The sequence below is a fragment of the Notechis scutatus genome, chromosome 7 (assembly GCF_049901735.1).
Source record: "Notechis scutatus isolate UNSWTSFEM ecotype Mainland chromosome 7, rNotScu1.2, whole genome shotgun sequence".
NCBI classification, from domain to species: domain Eukaryota; kingdom Metazoa; phylum Chordata; class Lepidosauria; order Squamata; family Elapidae; genus Notechis; species Notechis scutatus.
Window position 1 is genome coordinate 7425265 of NC_142015.1, and position 25124 is coordinate 7450388.

General features: G+C 38.2%; 1 protein-coding gene across 1 annotated transcript in view; it reads left to right on the forward strand.

Annotated features, from left to right (window-relative positions):
* Positions 1 to 25124, forward strand: part of ADAM28 (ADAM metallopeptidase domain 28) — a 57380-nt gene that overhangs the window by 14917 nt on the left and 17339 nt on the right. The window contains exons 4-14 of the mRNA XM_026681162.2: positions 159 to 237; positions 5372 to 5448; positions 7503 to 7698; positions 8429 to 8491; positions 10477 to 10548; positions 11391 to 11560; positions 12705 to 12789; positions 14069 to 14199; positions 16794 to 16971; positions 19876 to 19965; positions 23041 to 23236. Of these exons, the coding sequence (XP_026536947.2) occupies positions 159 to 237; positions 5372 to 5448; positions 7503 to 7698; positions 8429 to 8491; positions 10477 to 10548; positions 11391 to 11560; positions 12705 to 12789; positions 14069 to 14199; positions 16794 to 16971; positions 19876 to 19965; positions 23041 to 23236 (1337 nt within the window). The remainder of the gene's footprint in view (positions 1 to 158; positions 238 to 5371; positions 5449 to 7502; positions 7699 to 8428; positions 8492 to 10476; positions 10549 to 11390; positions 11561 to 12704; positions 12790 to 14068; positions 14200 to 16793; positions 16972 to 19875; positions 19966 to 23040; positions 23237 to 25124) is intronic.

Genomic DNA, 25124 nt, shown 5'->3' on the forward strand with positions numbered 1-25124 from the left:
TCCTCTTAAATGGCAATCCCGATGAGATTGAAATACCTGCTCCTTCCCTTTGATGCCAAACAAGATCCTTAAAATGCCAGCATACAGTAGTTGTATACTTATTATGCAATTATCTTTGTTCCCAAGACTAAATAATGTCTTCTTTGTATTCTTTCCAGGGAACTTTTTTCAAAAGATTACAGCGAGACTTATTATTCCCCAGATGGCAGAGAAATTACAACCAGCCTTCCAGTTGAGGTAATATCCAGAGCATCTTACTTTTATGAAATAAATGGAGAAGGTTATTTGTGCACAATATTCAAAACATGCACATACCAGACCTGGCTATTCAAACAAGAAGGGCTGTAATATGCATTATATTGATCATGCTCTGTGTAACAATGTGTGGGTTGTTAAAACCCAGTCTGCTCTACTGATTGCATTAATAGGGCTATATTTCAATCAACCAATTCTTTCCTACTGATTAAAAGCAAACATTTTGGGGAGTGAGCCCCACAAATAGGTTTATTAAAAGAATATCAGATTTATGGGATCCACTTTGCTTTTTAAACCCGATTACACTGATAAATGCAAAAACGTTTGTTTGGAACACCAAAAATAAGAATAATTCACTTTGCTTCTACAAAATATAGAAACCCATTCTATGTTCCTCACACTAAAATGGACCAGAGCCTGTTATAATATCACAGCACTATCTTACTTCCTTGGCCCCCTCCTCCTCCCAAATTCATCTAAAAGTGTACCCTTTGTCTCCAAAAAATATCTACTCCTGGGTTAGCATCTTCAAAGGTCATACAAATTGTTCTTAGTTAATGTGTAAAAGAAATCTATTTTGATAATTTGATGTCTATATGGATTCTGCTCCAGAAGATTCTAGGAATTAAAAATACAACACCAGTTGGAGTCTTCCAGGTCATATAGGACTTTTTAATATAGTGTTAATATTGTGTATTTATATCTCTGATGTGTTTCTCAAAGCTTTCATTATGTGGGCTCAAGGAAATAACCATGTAATTGATATAATAAGTAAATATGGGTTTCCCCCCTACATTATGAAAAGATTTCAGAACATAGGACAATGAGCAAGTCTTCAAGTTTATTCAGCAAATCCTGTGGTACAGTAGTAGAGTTGACCTCCAAGAAGGCCAAGTTGGTGAAGAAAAGGTCTTGTAACTTGAAGAACACATTTTATATTTCTTTGTTGATTGTCTGCCCAAAGGCTCCTAGCTTTTTGCATCCATGGGGTTCCTCCTGCAGTGATATTCTGTACTTCCAAATAACCAAGACTTATTATTTGTAAAATGCATTTGTTTGAAATTCAATGTCTTTTGGCATTTGTGTACTGCATGTGATTATTGTTCTCTGTTATAAACAGTCACTTCCTTAAATTCAGAACAGTTCAAAGCCAGTTCTATTTGAGTACCAGTATTTGCAAGGTCATATCTCACTTATAATCAGCACAGGTTTTGGTACACCTTAATTTCAATCTCTGTGGGAGGACATTTAATCTATTTTTGGGACTGGGTGGCTTTGTGCTTGCTGAGAGATCTCAGCTTTGGAACTTTATCACAGGGACACAGGTGTTGCTGTCTGTACTCCAAGCCAAACCTCACAGGTGATTCTCCCCCCTCCAAACACACAGATCTCAATGTTACTAATCAATTAAAGAGATGTGTTGGACTTCAATTCCCAGAATTGAGTCAGCATTGCCTCAAGTGTCCTTTGAAATTTTCTACAGAAAAAGTCATTAGGCCATAATACAAATTATGACTATGTTAATTAAAACAATATGAAGAAGTCATTGCTTTGCAGACAATTCCAGATCTGTGACAAATTTAATTTAACTAAAAAGACAATAAAACTGTACCAAGTTCCTTTCTTTTCTAAGTTTCTGTCTGAAGGAGTTCTTCCCACACCCCTTTTTGACACACTCAAAGAATTTTCTATTTTTATCCCTTCTTCCTGATGATATCTGTTTCAAACAAGGCACTTCTCTTAAAGACTTCTAGAGAACTTTCGAAGGAAATGGCAAAAGCCATTTAAATGGCACAAGATTGGTACTTATGTAGCAAAATGTGAATAAAAAAATGTGAATAAAAAAATGTGAATAAAAAAAACCTAAGCTAAAGAATCTGATTTAATTTAAAATGAGGAAACACATATTTGGCGTCCTAAACGCTGCACGGATTAAACTGGAGAGGGAGTTTTTGTTTTTTAAAATCTTATTTAAATTATGTGTAAGATACAGTTAAAGAAAAGCCCCTGTATGTTTTACTCCAGTAACTGTAGCCAACTTTACAGGGTTGTGCTTATATCTGTTTCTTTAAGCCATTGAGACTGTCTGAAGATGAGCTATCATGCCACAGCACAAAGCATGCAGCAAACACACAGTTCAGTTGCCTTTCCATCAAAATAGTACCTATTTGTCTACTCGTATTTGCATGCTTTCAAACTGCTAGGTGAGCAGGAGGCAAGTGACAGGAACTCAGCACTTGGATCTCGATTGTGGACTGTTGTTTTCCAGCTAACATGCCCAGCATCTTAACCACTAAGACATCATACCAGATTGCGTTGCATCAATTCAACGATGATGGGAAAAGTGCCGTGGTGGTGCAGTGATTAGCTGATGGTCATTTACTTGTAAGATAAGGCAAATTAGATCTCGATGATCCAAAATAACCTACAATTGAACAGCTGATGCTAGAGAGACCCTGCTGGTGGAGGGTTTCTCCAGTTCCACCTAATGTTGTGGTTCGCCGGCAGCAGGTGCGGACGGCTGAGGTCTCGGAGAGTGAGGACTCAGATGAGGGGCCTGCGTGTGATGCAGGGATGGGGCCAGGACCATCAGGGAGTTGAATGCTGCCTTCGGAGATGGTGGAGGCTGGCAGTAGCGATGAAGAGGTCCCAAGGAGCCTGTGCCCAGCATGCATGTGCGCAGGGCTACTCGAAGGAAAGACTTGGGCGACTCGGGAGTAAGGCTGCAAGGTAATGGCCCCTCCCTGAGGAGATAAAAGCCAGCTGAGAAACTGCAGTTATTTGCAGAAGGCAAATAACTCGAGCTTGGTGGACATTAGGAATATCTGAGTTGGTGTTTGGAGACTCTTTGTGTTTGAATGATTGCTTAGTAACTTTATCTGGTGTTCTTGGCAGCCTTGCAAAAGCTTGGCAAGGCTCTTTCTTATCGGAGCTAATTGGTTTGAATCAGCCTTTTACCCATGAAGGAACGGGATTTGTAAAGAAACATTAAAAGGTTGTGCTGTTACCTTTGTCTCGTGTTTGCTTCCTTGGAACCAGGTTTGGGTCAGAACACATGAGGGCTTTCTAAAAGCATTCGTTTTGCTATAGCTGATAGTACATTGCTGGTACTGACCTGATATTGTCCAGAAAAACGTCTTCCAAATTGGTCATTAAGATCTCACTTATCCAGAAAAACATCTTCCCTTTTGTTTGTACAGTAGAGTCTAGTGAGTAACTCTTTGTCTTTTGCAAAATATTGCAAGAGACATTGGTTTTGTACAGAAAGCCTCTTCCTATAGTCAGTTATCAATTTGCAAATGATGTTTTGGATCTGGAAGTGTGAAGGTGTATCTTTCTTTGGGTTTTGGTGCTGGAGAGAGCTTGGACATAAATGCTATTTCTCAGTGTATTTATGCATATAGTATATACATAACACATTCCTAAGTAGAGACTCAATGAGCTTGTCTTGCTCTTTGGAATAGAATGATTTAAAGGCAAAAATTTTTATAGCATCTTCTAGCAAAGTGAAAAAGAAAAAAAATATTCTAACACCCTCCCCACTTTCCCCCTTGTCAACAAAAGCCTGATAAAAGAAGCACAGAATTTTGAGCAACAAAATCCTGCATCAGGCGATAGGGCCAGGTAGGAAAATAACTAAGTAGTGACTTTTATTTAAAATTATTCTTTCTGTCAATTAAGCAAGAAAAGCTCAGAGTCTGCTTTTTATTTTTAGCCACTGTCCAAAATGCTAAGTCAGCCAATGATTTTACCAACATATACACCAAATAAGGGGAAAAAAATCAGAACTGGTATTGAGTCAAATCATGCGAAAGAGCATCTGGGACACCTTCTCTGGCCGGGGAGAAATTATTGAATAGGGAAAGTGAGATCTTAATGACCAATTTGGATGATTTGAAAAATGCCACATTGGTGCATCAAATTGTACACAAATTGTACACTGAGGACTGCCAATCTAAAACATTATTACCCTTTAGTTGTTTTTCATGTATTTGTCTCTCTCACTGTCATTTGGAATGCTCCAGTATTTTACATAGCCATTTATAGCCTCCTCATTAGTAAATTTCAAACTATCTTTAGGTAACATTTTAAACATCTTTGTATGGGAACATTTTTGAGATTTTTTTTTAATGGACTCAGTCCAGGAATGATGGCGTCAGAGTTTATGAAATCTGGAGGCTCACATATCCCCCAGTTCTGCAATAAGTAGTAGAACAGAGTGAGAAACATTCTGATGATGAATTTTAAAAAGTCGATTGATTGATTTAGTTAGTCATTCAATTTCTATAGCTACCCATCTCAAGCAATGACTCTGTGCAGCTTACAAAAATCAAGATAACAGCCACAAAGGTGCCATCAAAGCTCTGCCTGTTTTTGGTTTGTATTGCAATGGTGCCAGCAATATGTCCTTATTGGCAATATCCTTTGGATATCCTTGGATTCAGGTTAAGTTTTCCCATATAAGCTGTGTTGAAAAGTTCAATAATTCTGGAGCACATATGTGCAGGTGCAACTTGGTTTTAGGGAGATTTGTGTTTCTACTGGGCTCATTTTGAAACAACCAGTCACTCTGATTCCCAAAGTGGACGAATGGCTGCAAAAGTTGATGAAGTTAGCAGAGATGGCTAAACTGATCGCTTCGATTAAAGATAAAAAAATATCACATTACTTTTGTTTCTACTTGGAAACCACTTCTGGGCTTTGTGCTTGAGGTGGAAAAAAAGTGAAACTTTGATTTTGGGCTTTACTGATTAGACAGCTTTGTTGTTTTAGAAATGGACAGTTTATACTGTCATGTAAAAGTAAAAAGTTGAGGTCTGATGCTATTATCTTATTTTACTGCACCGAAAGGAGTCAATCCCTTTTTTTTCTTTTCCCGTTTCCCTACACATTCTCCTTCCCTTACTTTTCTACTATTTTCTTTTGTATTTTTGTATTTCACATTGTAAGCTAATAAAAAAGAAACAGTCAATAGTAGACAGATTTTGTATCCCACAAATCAAAATATTCTGGATTGTTTTCTGTCTTACACATTACTTCACTTATATGTTGGGAACCATATTCCTGCTTAACAAATCACAGTCCAATCCAGTGTAGTCTTCTTGCTTCCATACAGGATCACTGTTATTATAACGGCCACATCCAGAATGATACTGACTCAACTGCAAGCATTAATGCATGCCATGGTTTGAAGTAAGATACTGTTTTATCTTTATTTTATAAGAATGAAAATATTATTACTGTTCTTGAAGCTGTCATAGTTAAAAAGTGGCACATCAGTTTCTTATGCAAATTAGTTGTGTAACTTCTAAACTTCTGCAAAATTAAGAAAGATTTTGGTTGGATACCTAGAAGAGCTGCTGCCAGCCAACAAAGACAGTAGGGAACTAAATCTCTGTTTAAAGGAGCTTCAAAGACCATGTTATCTTTGTACAAAAGAGTTGATGTTACAAGAAAAGAAGATAAGTAGGTTTCAGATTGTGAAGGAAGTATAGGAAGTAGCTAGGAAGTGTACAGGAAGAGGCAAACAGACTTTTGGTTCTACTAGGAACACTTTCTTGAGCCATTCTGCACACTTTCTCCAACCAACTAGATATCTTAGCTGTATAAAGATTAGAAGAGTCAGATTATCATAAGGCTAATTCAATGTCCTCCTGACAGCTGTTACTGAGGGAAGACACTGGAAGCTCCAGTTGATGCAAAATGCAGCAGCCTGCATGGTTTTGTGCAGACCTTAGTGTGCACATGTTTCAACCAATGCGGGAGCTGCATTGGTTGCCAATTTGCTTCCGGGTGCACTTCAAGGTGCTGGTTGTCATCTTTAAAGCCCTTATGGCTTGGGACCAGGTTATCTGAGGGAACGTCTCTTGACAGTCACATCTACCTGACCCATCAGAGTGGAGAGGCAGGGAATGCTGCAGGTCCCATCCCTGAGGGAGATACTTCTGGTGGGACCCAGAAGTTGGGCCTTCTCTGTGGTGGCTCCCTCTCTCTGGAACATCATTCCTCCAGAGATGAGAAGGGCCCCCACTCTAGCACTCTTCCGAAAGGCACTGAAGACCTGGTTCTGCCAGCGGGCAGGGGGAACCCAGAGAGGGCTGGAGCCCATCAAATGGCTTATGTGATCTGCTGTCGTCGGGTCAGTGGGTGGGAGTTGGGGGTGATTTTTTATTTATTTTTTTCCAGATTTTGTTCTATTGTACTTTATTAATTTATTTGATTCTTTTTATTAGTTTTCATTGTTTTTTATTTTAAATATGGCTTGACATTCTATTAGCTGCCTCAAGTCGCCATGGGTGAATAGGCAGCAGTATAAATAAATAAATAAACAAACAAACAAATAAATGATAATTCTGTATTGAGGGTATTATTATGTCAGCTCTTTACTAAATATCCTGAGAGTTCTGACTTTTATCTTAAGTTGTTATTATCAGATCAATCTTATTTCGTTTCCTTGACCACAACCAAGTACTATTCTGCAGTTTGTAGAGTACACACTATTTTCTCTTAGATATTTTAGAACAATTATATTTTTTCCTCTTTCATCCTACTTAATTGTGACTTTCATGTTTTATGTGTTGATCTATGAGCAGCAAAAGATTGGTTTGATTGAATGACTCTACAGTAGGGAAATATATAAGATATATTTCACCCCTATGAAACACATGTTTATACACAAAAACTGAATCTTCCAACATGTGTAGTCTTATATCTTCATAGCTAGAAATATTCTCTACTTTTTAAACAATAATTTAGGAATTATACATTATTGGATTCCATGACAAACTACATCCATTCAAATATTGTATAGCTGACAATTGTATAGCTAATTCATCATTGTACTGAGAATGTGCAATATCTTATATTTTTTTGTGAGTTTAGCTGTGTCTTTGAGAAGCAGGAGAAAGTGATATGTAAGCTAGGGAAAGAAAATAAAAGTCAGTTTATTTTAAAGAGAGATTCACAAATTTATGTTGACTTTGTTAGTTAAAACTGGTTATTCATCATGGAATCCTTTGTACTCTCTGAGCTTAATTGTTTTCTTGCAGATGTTTCATTACCCAACCAGGTAACATCTAGTCCACTAATGATGTTACTAGTTGAGCAATAAAATGTTTGCAGGAAAACAATCAAGTTTAGGGAGCACCAAGAACCTCACAGTTGAACCCTGAGCTCCAAATATTCTCTTCTATGGGATTTCCAGCTCTAATCCTAATTTTCAAAAATAATCTACAATTGTTTTTCAGAGGGTATTTCAAGAATTATGGTGAGAGGTATCTTATTGAACCTTTGAAGCTTTCCAACAGTGAAGCCCATGCACTCTTCAAATATGAAAGTCTGGAAAAAGAGGACAACACGTTCAAAACCTGTGGAGTAACCAACACTACTTGGAAATCAGATGACCCCTTCAAAAAGACCTCTCGGATGAGCATGAGTATTGAAGTAAGTTCATATAACATGGTTTGAAAACAGGGGTTCATTTACTTGTTTCTAAAATGTAAAGTGAAAGAGAAATTTCTGGGACTGCTAAAAAGAATTCAGAAGATAGGTTCCCTCATTACTAAAATTCTATTCCACCCATGCTCTACAAGAACATATGGAAACTCAATGAACAGAAAATACATATTCCAGTTTATAACATTTTCTATGTTCATGCAAACTTAATTTAGAGAAATGGTTCAAAATAGGTTCAACTGAATCTCCAAATCATCTCAACTTTCTGAATCAGTTTAGAAATAAGTTTAACTGAATTATCAATTGGAGGCCTCTTTTATTATGCATGCACAGGGGATAGAGGGAGAAACTGGTTTGAAATATCAAATCAAAGTGCTTTGTGATGTCTAATAAGACCATTACATAATCTTGATTCAATTTTCCAATTTGATTTGAATCATCAAGTTGGATTGAAGCAAGGATTGAATCAAAACTGATGAAGTGAATCTGGTCAATCATTGCATAATGTTCTCCACCTGAGAAATTTCTCAGCACATTCTAAAATGCTGAAGTTTTAACAATCTCTCTCACTATACATGTCTTCTTCAAAGAGCCAATATTTATGAAAGGTCATATACTTTGTCCAGGGAGGATAACAAGATTATCTGAGGATGCAACATTTCTGTTGACTGCAGGAAGCAACATGTCTAAACAATATTTTGTTTAATGTTCTGTTTAGAAAAAGGAATACTTGCAGGCCAAAAAATATGTTGAGTTTTACGTAGTTGCAGACAACAGAATGGTAAGTATTCTGGATACCAATTTTCTTTCTGTATTGAGCACACAATTTTGTTTTCAATGCGGGTGTTTTGAAGGCATTACCAAATACAACACTCTAACTAGATTTCTTCGTAAAATATGTGCTAAAATATACTTTGATAATTTTTGTTTTTTGTTATTGGACCCGATCCCTATGTACAAAGTTAAGGCACATTTGAAATTCAATTATTGTCTGATTTGTACTAAGCTGTTCCTGGACTTTATCTAAATTTTAATGATTGTTTATCCAGAAATGCCAAGATCAGGAAGTTGAAGTTAAGATGGAGAACATAAATGAAATTTTGAAACAGAAAAAAAAAAGAGTAAAAGAGAGAATCATCATCCATTTCTTCTACCTGGGAAATCTAGCATTCCAAAATCCAGAGCAAAATTCATGAAAAGAATTTTGAATTGGTTTTGTGGGTGGGCATCTCTGGTTGTTTTGCTTTCCCTTATTTTTTTATTTATTTCAGAACCATTACATTTAAGTTGCTTTTTAAATTGTATTGAAATATGAATACACTTTGGCTTCAATGTTTCCCAGAATATTTTTTTTATTTTACACTTTTGCTTGATTTTTGAAGATAACTTTCCCTAGCAGGAAAAATATTTTTATTTTTTATGAATATTTGATTTGAAATTGATATTCTCCTTATGTGTGTTTGTGCAAGTATGAATTTCAATTAATAAATTGGTTCAAAAGGTCAAAATTATGTACTGTTAATTTTCATACTATCATTCAGATTAAATATATTTCTCCTCCACCACTAGCTCAAATAGAAGCTGACCTTTGGCTAATAGAGAAATAAGATCCACATTTTGACTTAGCCAATCTCATTTGCAATAATACAGTAAAATAACTCTTGGGGGAATTTGAACTCTCTGAATATGTGCACATTTCCCGCCAGTAAAATTAACTATGTTCATGAACTCAGTGAATTTCCAGATACCAGTCTGAGCTTCCCCTTTTAATACTATTGCAAAAGAGAACGTCTTATGCAAATTTTTTTCAGGGAAATTGGTCTCGGGCTGGTGGAATTTAAATCCAGTTTGTAGTGAAGAATGCTTTTCTCACACTTCTCTGAACAGGGAAATATAGTGTCCAATTAAGGAAAAGGTTTTCAGTAGGCTGACCAAAATTTTCTCCAACCAGGAGGAAAACCCATGTGTGGTACTGAAAAATTAATAATAATGTTAATATATTAATGCAGATTCATGTGTAGAGTTAAAAAGGTCAAAAGGGCCCAGCAGAGATTATACTAGCTGAGACTTCTCAGAAAACAACAACTGAATGGAAAACTGCTGGTGACCTTCTACCACTGCACCATAGAGAGTATCTTAACTTACTGCACCTGTGTGTGGTTTGCCAATTGCAAAGTGGCAGATAGGACAGCACTCCAGAGGGTTAACATCATTGCCCAGAGGATAATTGGTTGTCCTCTCCCCTCTTTGGAAGAGCTTTATAGCTCCCGCTGCCTTAAGAAAGTTCAAAACATTCTCAAAGATCCATCTCAACCTGGGCACCCCCTTTTTTTTTTAACTATTACCATTTGGCAGACGGTACAGGACAAATAGGCTGAAAAACAGCTTCTATCCCAGGACAGTAGCTCTGTTGAATTCTACTATATAGTACAGTGTTGGTGTGGGGTCGGGGTTTTCAATTCAATGTGTGGAGTGTGAGGATGTGTGTTTGTGTTTATTTTCATGGTCATGATGTGCACTGAAGATGGTGTTTGATTTCGTTGTACAAGATGCAATGACAATAAAGTAAACTAAGAACTAAATGACCAGCACAAAATAATTCATTGGAGTCCTTGGATATAGAATTATTATTTTTGTCTGAATCAGCAAATTCCATGATTTTTTAAAAGTATTTTCCTTTCCCTGACATGTTCTTTCTTTCTCTGCTCCAGTCCCTCCATCCAAAACAATTATTATCTCTTCTTAACCTTTTTGTCTTTTCTGTAGTTCAGGAAGTACAGCCGCAGCATCACTACTATAAGGAGGAGAGTATTTGATATAGCCAACTTTATAAATGTGGTAAGAAGACATGACAAAAGTTATTTCACTTTTTGGATTTAAACCTCTTGGATTTTCACTGTGTTCACACAATAAACTTAACCAGGTAAAGAGACCTAGGAGATGCACTTCTCCAAGAATGTTAACTTTTCCAGTTTTGAGTTCAGCAAAGCTGGGTCATGAATGGGTTAGTTCAGTAACTAGGTTAATAAGCCTCTTATGTGAATACAAAGTTCAAAGCGGTTGCAATAATTCAATCAGTAATACATTTCAGTAGCTGGATTCTTTCAGGGCTGTGGTTAATCTGCTTTGCTTGAAGATTAGAAAGAGATGATCTTAGTAAGCCCATTTTAAAGCCAACTGATTAAGAACATGATCTCTTAGAAGAAAGCAGGAGAGAGGAACCCAATTCGAATTGGATTGTGGCACTTAAAAGGAGATCCACTCATATTGTACTATTATACTTATTGTATCTATTAACCTTGTTGACCATCTTTACTGTTGATGATCAGTTAGAATCAGGGAGAGGACAGGAAGACCGATGGGTCAAATCTTCCTTAAATAATCACCTGTTTCTTTTTTTAACATTTATTTCTGCTGTTTAAAACAATCCTTCTTCTTCTCTATGCAGAGTCCTTGGTGCTGTCTGAGTCTGACTAAATGTCCATAAGCAAACCCACTAGGCTCAGAGAGCACTGAGGACTCCACAATTCAAATCTTTACAGATTTTCTTCTATTGATTCCCAAATCTATTCCATTTCACCTGTCTTTAGAAACTAATGTCAGTTGCCTTTTAGTCTAGAAACGTTTCTCAAGGTTTATATGTGTTTGAGTTTCTGATTGATGCCATATCCACCACACAGGTTTACAAACCTTTGAAGGTTCATGTAGCATTGATTGGCTTAGAAATTTGGTCCGATGAAGATAAGATTGAGATCAGTGAAACAGCAGGTGCCACTTTGAACCACTTTTCGTCATGGAGACAGTCAGTTCTGCTGAAGCGCAAAAGGAATGATAATGCTCAGTTACTCACGTATGTCTCATTGTGGGGAAAGGGAATGGAGGTGGCTGGGAGTGGAGGATTATGGGAAAGTTAGTGCTTGCACAGAACTTCCACTCTATGCTGCACGCTTTAAAGCTTGTGTGAACTATATTTCTGGGTCAAAGCCAACACAATTTTTTTTTTGTATATGAGAGCTGGTTTTAAGAAGTCTTTGAATGATTGCCAGTCAAAAACGCAGCTTGATTTGATTTCACCTGGATTTGAAATTGAAACTGAAGTGATTACCCTGTTATGTTTTGGTTGTACTTACACATGCATTTTTAATCTGATTAAATGATGTTTTGGTTTCCATTCTGTCCCAACTGAATGAATACTTCCATTACACAACAGATAAACCAATAATATAGTAAAATAAAAATAGCTAATCTTGAGTTTGACAGGATGTATAAATCTATCATCTAGACTAAATCTTAATATGATCTGGTTATAGATGCAGTGTGAATTCAGCCTATATATTGCCATACAATTTTATGAGTGAGAAATTGTCAAATTTACTGGATTATATCTACAATATATTGGAAAAGTAATAACTCTGCTGTGAGCAATCCTACAGAATCTGTGCATAACAAATGGGTCTTATAAAATATATTGGGGCTAGATGGAATGCAGATCAAAGTAAAAAAAGGAGAATATAAAACATAGAAAAAAATCAATTTTATTTTTCCCACAGATGTTGATTTGATCCCCCACACTTAGTCACTTTTTCCAAGCTCACTTAGTTTTTAATAACACCATGGCTAAACTGATAGGAGAAATCTAATTATTAAATAAATCTGCATTTCAGTGTTCACAGTACATGGAATCTAAATTAACCTAAATGGACTGGATTCACACAACATGCTAACCCTTTTCCTTCACTTAATGAAGGCTTACACCAACCAAACTTAGCCTGTTGTGAAAATTCATCCTGAATATGTTTAACAGATCTGCTTAGTTAAATGGCTTATGTGAGCAGAGCCTAAAATGAATTATTACATAATTCTAACCCTGAAAACTGGCAGGAACTGAGGACAGGATATAGGGTTTGTGAAAGGCATAAGAGGTTATACATCCCCAAGACTACAAAATGTGCTCCCATCTTCTACAAATTTTATCCCCCTCTTCTTTCTTATAGGGACATTGACTTAACTGGAAGTACTGTAGGATTGGCTTACGTTGGTACCATGTGCAATTCTTTGACATCTACAGCAATTATTCAGGTGGGTAGAAAAGCTACCTGTTACTTGTTTATGGTCATTGAAAACTCCAAAATATCTCAAAATATAAAACTCCCAAAATATAAAATATAAGAAGACTCTTCTTATATTGGATCCACATCATTTTCATCCAACCTTATTTATTAATTTGACATCTCCAAACTCTAATTGACAGGTTCAATTAAGTTTACAAAGTTGAGGACTACTGATGTAATCCTTTAGTTTCAGGTTTCACATTAAACAGTATACTTTCTTAGTATTTTTCTACATTAAAAGCAAACACAGTAGTATGGTCTGGAGAAAGGTTCTTACTCCTTCCACTCCCTTTGAAGCTAGCTTTCAATTTACATCTCACTTTTTTTAACACGGACAAATAAATAATACTTTTAATTAATAATAAAATAATCATAAATAATCATAAATAAACAATAGAAGACCTCTTTGTAATATCACAGCATTCCAGTGAGATAATTGTGGAGAAAGCACCATCCCTAAGCCAGGGGTGGGATTCAAAAATCCCAGCAACCAGTTTGCTGCCCAGTTGCTGGGTGGGCATGGCCATCATGGGTGTGGCCTACTGGACCTTCCGGGAGGGCTGTTTTTTGCCTTTTCAAGGGTCTAGAGGGGCTTCCCTCAGGCCTCTAGGGTGAAAACGGCCTCCCCTGGGCTCTGGAGGCCCTCCGGAAGCCAGAAACAGGCCCGTTTTGCAACTTCCGATTTTTCTGGGAGGCCCGTTTTTCTCCTTCCCAGGTCCTCTCAGGCCTCCCCCGGGCTCTGGAGGCCCAAGGGAAGCTGGAAACAGGCCCATTTCCAGACTTCCGGAAGGTCCGTTTTCCCCACTCCCAGAACCTTCATGCAGACCCTGCAATTAACTTCATCAAAAATTGGCCACACAGAGACTACTGGGAGGGGCGGGGTGGGGCAGGGTGGGCGGGGTGGGGCAGGGTGGGCGGGGCCATCTGGTCAGTTCAAATACTGGCTCAGCAAACCAGATGCAAAGTTAACATCCAGTTCATCTGAACCAGTCTAAACCGGTAGAATCCCACCCCTGCTCTAAGCTACTGAAAATTGTTAGTACACTTCGTTACTTTAAAGAAAGAAACTACTTTTTGTAAGAAACCCTATTTCAGCTCTGAAAATTATTAATCTCTTTTTCTAACTCTTTGATTTTTTTCATTAGAAGGTCCTGGAGCAAAGGTTTCAGTTCAGCGCTAGTAATAATTGAATTCACTTTTGGTTTCTTGGCGGACTAACAATAGACAAAGTGTTTTCTTGTTTTCAGGATCACAACACGGACCCAATAGCTATGGGGGCAACAATGGCCCATGAGCTGGGTCATAATTTTGGCATGAATCATGACACAGATTTGTGTACCTGCAAGACTGGCCCGTGCATTATGGCTGACAAGCAAGGGTAAGGGATCAGGAAAACTTTTAATGACTTTCAGATCAAGCAATTTTCAAACAGTTGCAGTTAACAATAGTGTAAAGAAATAGCCTAGGCAACATAGGCCAAGAAATATCTGTGATGGATAAAAGAGGAAACGAAGTTAGACATTAAAGAGCCGTGCACAGTGGTTAGAGTGCAGTACTGCCGGCTACTTCTGCTGATTGTTGGCTGCCAGCTGCCAGCAGTTTGATTCTCAATAGCTCAAGGTTGATTCAGCATTCCACCCTTCCAAGGTGGTTAAAATGACTCTGTAAGCCACATAGAGAGGACTGGAAAGCACTGTGAAGTGGTATATAAGTCTAAGTGCTATTCCTATTCCTAAAGACTTTCCTAAAATAGGAAGCAGAATGGGGAAAATATTCTGAACTAGGCAACAGCAGAAGGAAAAAGATTAAATAGTGTCCTTGGGGTTTTCCTGTCTTCATCAAGGTGGAAGATACGTTACATTTTTCATATATTGCAGTCTGCTGAAATCAACAGGTAGTAACGTACAGGTAGCCATCCACTTATAACCATTTGTTTAGCAACCATTTGAAGTTACATTTGAAGGCACTGAAAAAACTGACTTACAACTGCACTTACAACCATAGCAGCCTCCCCTCACATGATCAAAATTCCGGGGCATGGCAACCAGCGTGCATTGACGATAGTTGCAGCTTCCTGGGTTCCTGTGATTACCATTTCCTGACTGTTCTATCTCGGAGGGTAGGCGCAATAACGGAGACGAGACATCGAATAGTGACTCCAACTCTTTATTAGTGACTTCAGGAACAGACCGAAAGGAATAACAACAGCCGCTCCTTTTATAGAGCTGGCTGCTGTCAAAGCATCCAATGATTTAAGTTTGCCGCGCTTGGAGAGTCCAATCGCGGCAGCCCGTTAACTAGCCAATCAGATCAGTCCCAAATGACCAATCGCAACTCACTGTCAACGGCCAATCAAAAGTGCAGGATTACGAGCCTGTTTGAGGAACGGCTAGTCCGGTTTGCAGGCTTACAAGCCTGCTTAGTTCGGAACACTGACCTTTTCAACTGTCTTCTGATAAGACAGTGGAGGAAACCTGACTTCTTAATGATGGTGCAGTTCATGTAATAACTGCCTTGTTTACTAATGGAAAGGCTGGTCCCAGTTGTGGTTTTTTTAGCTCAGCTGACTTGCGCCTCAGCTGTTTTACTCACCAGCGCTGACATAGAAGGTAAGTTTTAAAGCTTAAAATAGGCAGTTTTTTTAATGCTGTGTGTGAGGGCTAAGCACTCGACGCATGCGTTCGCCAAACCAGTTGTTAAACCAGTTGCAGCCCACCACTGCAATTATATTGCTAGTCCTTTTTTAGCCTCTACTTCCTAGGAAAAGGAAATGGAGGAATGGAATGGAAATGAAAGGAAGGGAAGGGAAGGGAAAGGAAAGGAAAGGAACGGAAGGGAAGGGAAGAGAAGGAAAGGGAAGGGAAGGGAAAGAAAGGGAAAGGAAGGGAAAGGAAGGGAAAGGAAGGGAAAGGAAAGATCTCAGGAATTATGTATTGCAAAACACCCAATTACCTTTTGTGTAATATTTTTATAGCCTCAGTGAACATGCCACCTGTTGTCAAATTTCTGGTTTCTTCTGACAAAGCTCTAGGACTTTGTTGTCTCATATTTTATGCAATGGCAATGACTTCAGGAAGTATTGAGAATGCTAACTAACCCTTCCTGTCCTTACTGAAGGATTTTTGTGCGTCACAATTACTTAATACTTCAAAACCACTTTGTGGTATTTTGTACAGAAGGCCTTGCTTGGAGAACAGTTTGCTCAATAAACCCCACCTAATGGGTCTGGTGCAATTTTGATCTTCAAAGAAGACCACGTTATCTCTTTAGTGGCCACCAGCAGATCATCTTTGGGTTCTTAATTTCACCCTCTTAATTTGAGGGCCAATAATTATATTCCTAATGATTTGTAATAGCATTAGGAAGGGGCTTGAGTGGGCTTGGTGATAGCATGTTGGCATCCCTTTTAAATATGCAATTTCAGAGATCAATGGCAAGTTGCAAGACCTTTTCAGCAACAGAAGTCCAATAAGTGTATCAATTCTCCTGTTGCCTTAAAACATTCATTTGCAATAAAAAGTACAAGCCTTTCTTCTCCAAAAGAAGAAAAGAAAAAGAGGGTCAAGATTTCACTATTTTCCCTTCAATTATATTATTGCCACTTCTTCTTCATCCCACCAACAAAGTCACTGTATCATTTCCAGACTCCCCTTCCACAGAGAGACTGACTGAAAATGAAAAGTAAAGGCGGACTACTCAAACACAAGAAATAGCTTAAGCACTAACACCACATGGAGTTCTCATTGCAAATTCATTGTGTTAAAAAAAAAAAAGAAAAAAGTTAGTGTAATTAAAACTGAGGGAGCATAATAAGATCAAAGGGTACAAAGATTTCTCATAGTTATTTTGTTAGCTTTAAAGAAAAACAACACTGCTTTGTTCATTAGCCAATTTTTTTTCTGTTTTTGCCATGCATTCTATTCCTGGTCCACATATGAATGATCATGATCTCATATTGGTTCATCTTTACAGCTATATAACTCCCCAGGAGTTCAGTTCTTGCAGTTCACAGTTTTATCAGAATTATATCATGAATGAAACCCCACAATGCATCATCAACAGACCCTCAACCAAAGATGTGATTTCACCTCCAGTGTGTGGGAATGAATTTGTGGAGGAGGGAGAAGAATGTGACTGTGGCCTTCCAAAGGTATTTTTTTTTTTTTTGTAATGAACAAGGATGGTTCCAAGAAGTTTCTCAAAAATAGGAATCCTTGCAAAATCATCTGTTTTTTTTTAATTGATGTGAGCCGTCCAATAGGTTAGTTTGTGAATAGCATAGTTTGTGCCCTTTATGAACATGCATTATGTAGGTTTCCTGGATTTAAGAAACCAGTTGTAGAGGAATGGAGAACTAATACCTCACTACTATTTTGGGAAGAACAACATATTTTTAAAAATGGGTGATTTATCACTCCAAGAAAATCCTTCCCCATTGAAAACACCTACTCTGTTGAAATGGTCCCATTACTTTCTTACATTGGCCACATTATCTATCCCTACTATTTTCTTGAGCTGCTTGCTCCAGAATCTCTGCTTTCAACATGTACTCCTCAATGGAAACTACAGCTACATGGAGGGAAGTGTACACTGGGGTACCTCAATGTTCTGTCTTAGCCCCAGTTCTCTTCAACAACTTTATAAATGATCTAGATGAGGGGATAGAAGATAAACTCATCAAACTTGCAGATGATACCAATCTGGCAGGAATTGCCAACACTTTAGAACAGTGGTTGCCAACTGGTGGTCTGCAGACCACTGGTGGTCTGTGAGAAAATTTTAGTGATCCACAGAGAAATGCCACCCCCAAAGCAATTAATCCAGGCTGTGCGGGAACACAACGCTTGCGTCACTTGTATTGAGAAAAACACGAGATAGTGAGGGGAGGGGGGAAAGGGCAAACTGGGGGAGGGAACTTGCCCCACTCACTCCACGCCCCATGGCTGGTCACTGGGCTGCTTCTTTCTTCTTCTGCTTTTGGCTGCACGCAAGGAAAGCAGCAAAAGTCTTTCTTTCTCTCCCCCACATTCTGTCAGAAATGAGTCTTTGGGACCCTGCAAGGCATTCTGCTCCAAGAGGCTGCACCAGTATGACAAGTCTCACAAAGATTCATCTCTGGCAGAGTTTGTGGGAGAGAAAGAAATACTTCTGCTGCTTCTGCTGCTTTCCTTGCATGAAGTCAAAAGTCTCTCTCTCTCTGTCTCTCCCCATGAGAACAGAGCTGGAGACGGAATCCTGCGATCCCAAATAAAGAATGATCGATTGGTAGGAAAACGGGGTGGGGAATTTTCCTGCAGACTTTTGGGGGGATTTTCCTCAGGGTCTCTGCTGCTTCTGCTTTTTCTGCAGAAACCCTGGGAAAATCCCAAAAATAGTCTGCAGGAAAATTCTCCACCCTGTTTTCCTACCGATTGATCATTCAGGATGACCAAAGGGCCAGTCTTGTGACTACTGCAGCTCTGGAATATGGGACTGACTTTCCTACCAACATCAGCAAGCCACCATCAGTAAAAATTCATATTAATGGTCTGTGGGATTTAAAATTATGAGTTTGGTGGTTCCTGAGGTCCAAAAGGTTGGTGACCCCTGCTTTAGAAGATAGGCTCAAGAGCTAGAAGGAACTAGACAGACCTGAACACTGGACCCTACCCAACAAAATGCAGTTCAGTGGCAAGAAAAGTAGGCTTCTATAGGAAGAAAAGAGTATGTAGTACCTGGCTCAACAGCAGTGACTTTGACGGGAATTAGGTATTCTAATGGACAATCACTTAATTAAGAACCAGCAGTGTGCTGCAAGTGCCAAAAAAAAAGCAAATGCAGTCCTAAGCTGCATTAGCAGAGAAATAGTAGATCAATAGAGGAATAGTAGATCATGTGAAGTATTACTGCCACCATATAGTGCCTTGGTAATACCACACTTGGAATAACGCATCCATTATTGATCACCACAGAATAAAAAAAGTGTTGAGACTCTGGAAAGAGAGCAGAAAAGAGCAACATGATGATAAGAGGTCTAGAGGCCAAAAACATAAAATACAAACAGTTGTAGAATCTGGATATGTCTAGTCTAATGAAGAGAAGTCCTACAATATTTAAGAGGCTGTCACAAAGAAAAGGGGAACAGCCAGTCTCCAAAGCACTTGAGGGCAAGACAAGAAGTAACGGATGGAAATTTATCAAGCAAAGATCCAACTTAGAACTAAGGAGAAATTTCCTGACAGTGTGAACAATTAATCAGTGCAATGGCTTGAATTAAGAAGTTGTGGGTGCTCTCCCTCACTGACAGTTTTTAAGATGAGATTAACAGTCATTTTTCTGGAATGGTATAGGGTCTCCTGCTTGGGCAGCGGGTTGGACTAGAAGATCTAGTAATTTTAGACACAAGCAGTAATTTAATAAAACGTTCTCCTTAAATTGTTAAATGGAGTCAATGCAATTGTGTAATGGTCTTTGAGAATGTCCTTGAGAAACAGAAGGAGGATGAACTACTAGGTAGTGGTCAGATAAGAGGTAGCTTAACCTGCAGAAGTAATGGGGCATGAAAAACATCTCAAGAGGAACAACTCCCACCCACTTTCTTGGACCATAAAGATGAGGGAGAAGAAATGTACTTTTGGCCTTGAAAGGTTCAATTATTGTTAGCTAACAATAAAGGTGGTGTTAAATACTCATGGTTGCTGCCGCTCCTCTAGACTGTCTCAAAGGGTAGTTAAGTAGAAAATCTTGAGTAGAAACCCCCTCAGAATAAGCAATAGATTTGGGCTGCAGGTTATGTGGGCTTTACAATTAGGAGGTGAGGATGTTTTTATTTATTTTATTCTTTTCACATAAGAAATATCAGATAATATTTCACATAAATATGCCATCATCCGGTGGTTGCAATAACAAACACTCAGGTAACTGTTAGTCACATTCACTTTCTAGCTTGAATCCATAAGAGGGAGCACATGGCAGAAATATCAGTTTCCTTGGCAGTTCTCCTCTTCAAAATAGGCCAATTAAAAGAGACCAGAAAGAAAAGCTGATGATGTCATTTGATACGTTTGGTTTTCAGGAATGTAAAAATGAGTGCTGCGAAGCTGCCACTTGTAAACTGAAACCTGGGGCAAAGTGCGCACATGGGGAGTGTTGTGAGAAATGCCAGGTAAGTCTTGTTTATTTTTTAACAGCAGGAGAGATTTTACCTTGCTCCTTACTAGCCTCATGAAAATGTGATTTCTCTTGGTGAGCTTACTGTGAACAAAATCATTCTAACCCTGTTCCTATCCCAGTTTATGGGACTCTTATGAACATATCCATAGGGAAGACAGTTTAGAAAAATTTCAGCATTGCACTGTCTCGGTCTGAAACACACTTGCTGTGAAAGTCAAATGTATCCAAATGGACACCCAGTTTAAAAGAGTTTAACCCTCCAAAAGGGATTAAAACACAGCACTGCAGCCTTGCATGGGGAGCTCAAAGATATAATAGATAGATAGATAGATAGATAGATAGATAGATAGATAGATAGATAGATAGATAGATAGATAGATGATTGATAGATAGATAGATTTGATAGATAGATGATTGATAGATGATTGATAGAAAGATAGATAGATAGATAGATAGATAGAGATAGATAGATAGATAGATAGATAGATAGATAGATAGATAGATAGATAGATGATTGATAGATAGATAGATAGATAGATAGATAGATGATTGATAGATAGATAGATAGATAGATAGATGATAGATAGATAAATAGATAGATAGATAGATAGATAGATAGATAGATAGATAGATAGATGATTGATAGATAGATAGATAGATAGATGATTGATAGAAAGATAGATAGATAGATATAGATAGATGATAGATAGAATAACTTTGTCACTTTGAATGTACACTAATCAGAATGCACATGAAAATGAAATTTCATTGCATACAGTTCTCAAAGGGTCTCCACCTCCAATATACACTACATAAATATGACTAAATAAACACATAAATGCAAAATTATATTATATTATGTAATATATTATATTACATGTATATTATATGACATTGAGAAACAACACAGTCATGTACATGGTGAGAAAAACAAATCCTGTGAGTTTACCAGGCAGATGGCATAGGGAACAAAACTTTTATAAAATCTGGTAGTCCTTCTCGAAATACTTCGAAACCTCCTCCCAGAGGGGAGCAACAGAAACAGACTGTGAGGTGGGTGTGTGGGGTCTCTAACAAGGCTTTGAGCTCTCAGCACATAGCGCTTATAGGCAGTGTCCTGAATAACTGGAAGCAAGCTTCCAATAATCTTCTTGGCTCTCCTCACCATTCTCAAAGGAGCACGAAGGCGTGTGGGTTGTATATCGCTCAGGGTCCTTTTTTGACAGAGATGAGCAGTTCAGAAGTGTGAAAAATGAATGAATGAATGTGGGCAATGTTTGAGATTGATGCCCTAACTCAGCTCCTTGGCTTTCTGGAAGATTCTAAATGGCCATTAAATAATGCTATGACATTACTAAGGACCATTTTTGGCATTTACTTTTTTTCCCTCCAAGACTTTTAGGGATCAGGAAACTTCAAAAAGTCAGAAGCTTCTTTCTGTCTTTCCCACCAGTAAGTTCTGCAATTGCTCCTCAAAGCTCTAAATTCAGTTATTTTGGTGGCACATTCTAGAGGTGCTGCAGAACCATAGCAAGTTGCTCATTCCTTCAATATGGGATCTCAGTTTATTCTGTAATAAACTTTTTGAGCAGAAGGGCCCAAAACATTTTGTTATTTCATATTTCCATCACAAGCCTAGATTCACAGCAACAGAAAGCAGCCACATTTTTTTCATCACATGGGGAAAAAATATTTATTTAGCATATGGCATAACATACACAAACTTACAACGTACACTAACATTTCACCTAAATTAAAAATACAGTAAATTATGAATGTCAAAAAACTCTACAGTATATTCAGGTCACTGATGTAAGGAAATAAAAATATACCATGCAAATGTTCAGCAATTAACTTTTTGCTGCTTTTAAAAGAGAGCCAAATTGACTTTCATGGTCAGACAACATGTAGAACTTGTGTTTTGGTAATTGAGCCCTTCATGCAGAGGTGGTATTCAGCAGGTTCTGACCAGTTCTGGAGAACCGGTAGTGGAAATTTTGAGTAGTTCGGTGAACCGACAAATACCACTTCTGAATGGCCCTGCCCCAATCTATTCTCTGCCTCCCGAGTCCCAGCTGGTTGGCTGGGTCTTCTTTTGTTGCCTTCCACAGGAGAACGGAGCTGGAAAGCAGGTTAGTGGGGTGGGGAGAGAATGGAGATTTTACAGTATCCTTCTCCTGCCACGCCCACCAAGACACACCCACCAAGCCATGCAATGCCACGCCCACCAAGCCATGCCCACAGAACTGGTAGTAAAAAAAAAATGAATCCCACCACTGCTTTCATGGCAATTAGTTTCTCATTGCAAATAAGAGTGGTTTGGGTGAGAAGTTGCTGGTTACTTTTTAGTCTACCATCAAGAGCATTTTGGCATACTGTATAACAGTGTGGTGTACTGGATGCTCTGCAGTGGATAAGAAGATAAGAAGATGCTCCAGAGAGTTATAAACACAGCACAAAAAAATCATCGGTTGCTCTCTTTCTTCTTTGGAAGAGATTGCGAAGACCAGACTCCTCTCTAGAGCACTAAAAATCTCCACAGACCGTTCTCATCCTGGACATTCATATTTCGATCTGTTACCATCAGGGAGGCGTTCTAAGTGTCTTAAAATGAGGACTAATAGATTGAGAAACAGTTTCTTTTCCAAGGCAGTAATTGAATCAAACAGTGCACTTGTGATTTTTTATTATTATTATTATTATTATTATTATTATTATTATTATTATTATTATTATTATTATTATAAAACTCAGTAGTGTGATTGTGATGTGGTATTTAGGGCACTGTGCTGGAGTAGCTTTCAAATTTCATTGTATTCGTGGAATGCAATGACAATAAAGGTATTCTATTCTAATTCTAAAGAGAAACTGGGACTTCTAGGCAGGGACTTGTAGGCTCTACACACAATGTCTTAAAACCTGGAAGCCATTTGTAACCTAGCAGGGATGCCTTGATTGGTAACCCTCAAGACAGATGAAGAGGAGGCTTTGAAATGTGTTGGTTTAGCTCTTTGATTTCTGCTGCTAAAGAGTGATAGCTGGGAATATTTTTCATTCTTGCCCGCAGCTTATGAGAGCAGGATCAGTATGCCGGGTAGTAAAGCATGACTGTGACTTGCCTGAACTATGCACTGGCCAATCTGCTGAGTGTCCCATGGATCGCTTCCACATTAATGGACACCCATGCCAAAACAACCAAGGTTACTGCTACATGGGGAAGTGTCCTACCTTGGCGGACCAATGTATTGCTCTCTGGGGGCCAGGTAAGTCAACCTTAGGATTTTAGAATAGTGCTATTGCAAAACAACAACAACCAAAATATCCTAAGGCAATCATTTGTATTGATCAAAGACATTTTCTCCTTACTATCCATAACAAAGCTTTTCATTTCTGTTCTATTTGTGTTTTGTTCATAATCTTTCAAGATGAAATTTTTTTTTGGAGGTTTTAATGCTCAGCCCTCCAGATCTTTTGCTTTAAACCTCCAAATATCACCAGAGAACCTGGCCTAATCGCTGAAGATGATAGCAACTGTAGACCAAAAATTTGAAAAGAAAGATCTCTGTGTGTGTGTGTGTGTGTGTGTGTGTGCGCACACCTGCACACACGCACATGCACACACACCATAAATAGATTGTTAGTTTTTGTATATTGTAGCAACAGCTCAAAACTATTCTGCAATACTCTTTGTCTTAAATCAATCGGTGTTGTGAAGCAAGCCAATACGACTGGAAAAGCACAAACAATAACATCAACTGTCATATGCTTAGAATTTTATCCATTTAGCTTGTTCTTCAAAGACTTAATTAGGGCCACTGATTGACCCATCCCTTATCATTGTTCTGAATTAGAGACAATGGAAATTGAAAATGGGACTGTCTGCTAAGAATATTTATACCTGGTGACTGAACTTTTCTTTACCTTTGGCATAATAATGAAAGAAACAGGTGTTGAGGGATGTGATTCTTGTCACTCTCTTGTAGAACATAGAACAGAATTGGAAGAGACCTTGGAGGTCTTCTAGTCCAACCCTCTGATCAACTAGAAGACCCTATATCATTCTGGACAAAGAGTTGTCTGATCTCATCTTGAAAACCTCCAGTGATTGAGCACCTACAAACTTTTGGAGGCAAGCTATTCCAGTGGTTAATTCTTCCCACTGTCAGGAAATTTCTCCTTAATTCTAGGTTGGATCTCTTGATAAGGTTCCATCCATTACTTCTTGTCTTGCCCACAGGTATCTTGTCTATGACAGCCCCTCAAATATTGGAAGATTGCTATCATGTCACCCCTAATTCTTCATATCTAGTTCCCACCGCCATTCATTGTATAATTAAGCCTCCAGACCTCTTATCATTTTTACTGATCTTCTCTGCACTTTTTTCTATGGTTTCAACAACTTTTTTTCTATCACGTTGATGAAAACTGGATCTAGTATTCCAAGTGTGGTCTTACCAGTGCAGTCCATTTATTTAGACCATAAATGGAACCTTACTCTTTTATTTCCATTGCTTTCAAAATAGAAACGTTCAGTTCAAACAAAGAAATCTTTATTTTGGTCAGTAAATCGCATGAAATTATGTAATGTTCCAAAGAATGGTAATATTTCAATATTTTGCAAGTAATCTAGCTATATTCAAAAAGGCTTATGCCCAGGGATTGACATGTGTCAAACTGAGAATGATACATGATGATTCTTACAAGCTGAGTTCTTTAGTGTTTCATATTATGGACAAAATCCTGTCAGACTAAGGTCTTCACTAACTCAATCTACAATATACTCTTTGGGAGGAGGTGTCTCCACCATCTTTCTCTCACACATGATATCCAGGCAGACTTGCCTGCCTCCCTCTTACTCCTCTGGAACTCAGCCCCCCTCCACCCCTCTTGCCTCCTGGGATTCCATCTCTTCACTACATTCCAGCACAGAAATATATCTATGAGAGTGATGAAGTTTTAAAAAAATGGGGATATAGTGGAAGGAATCTGGATTCAGATTTCTTGACATTGATTTACCAGGTAGTCTTCTGCAAGTTGGATAAGAGTTGTGTTTATAAAATGGAATAAGCAAGTTTATTGAAACACTGTATGAGGTAGCAAATGCTTCATAATGAGGATGAGATAAGTAATGGGTTACAAAATAATCGGTTA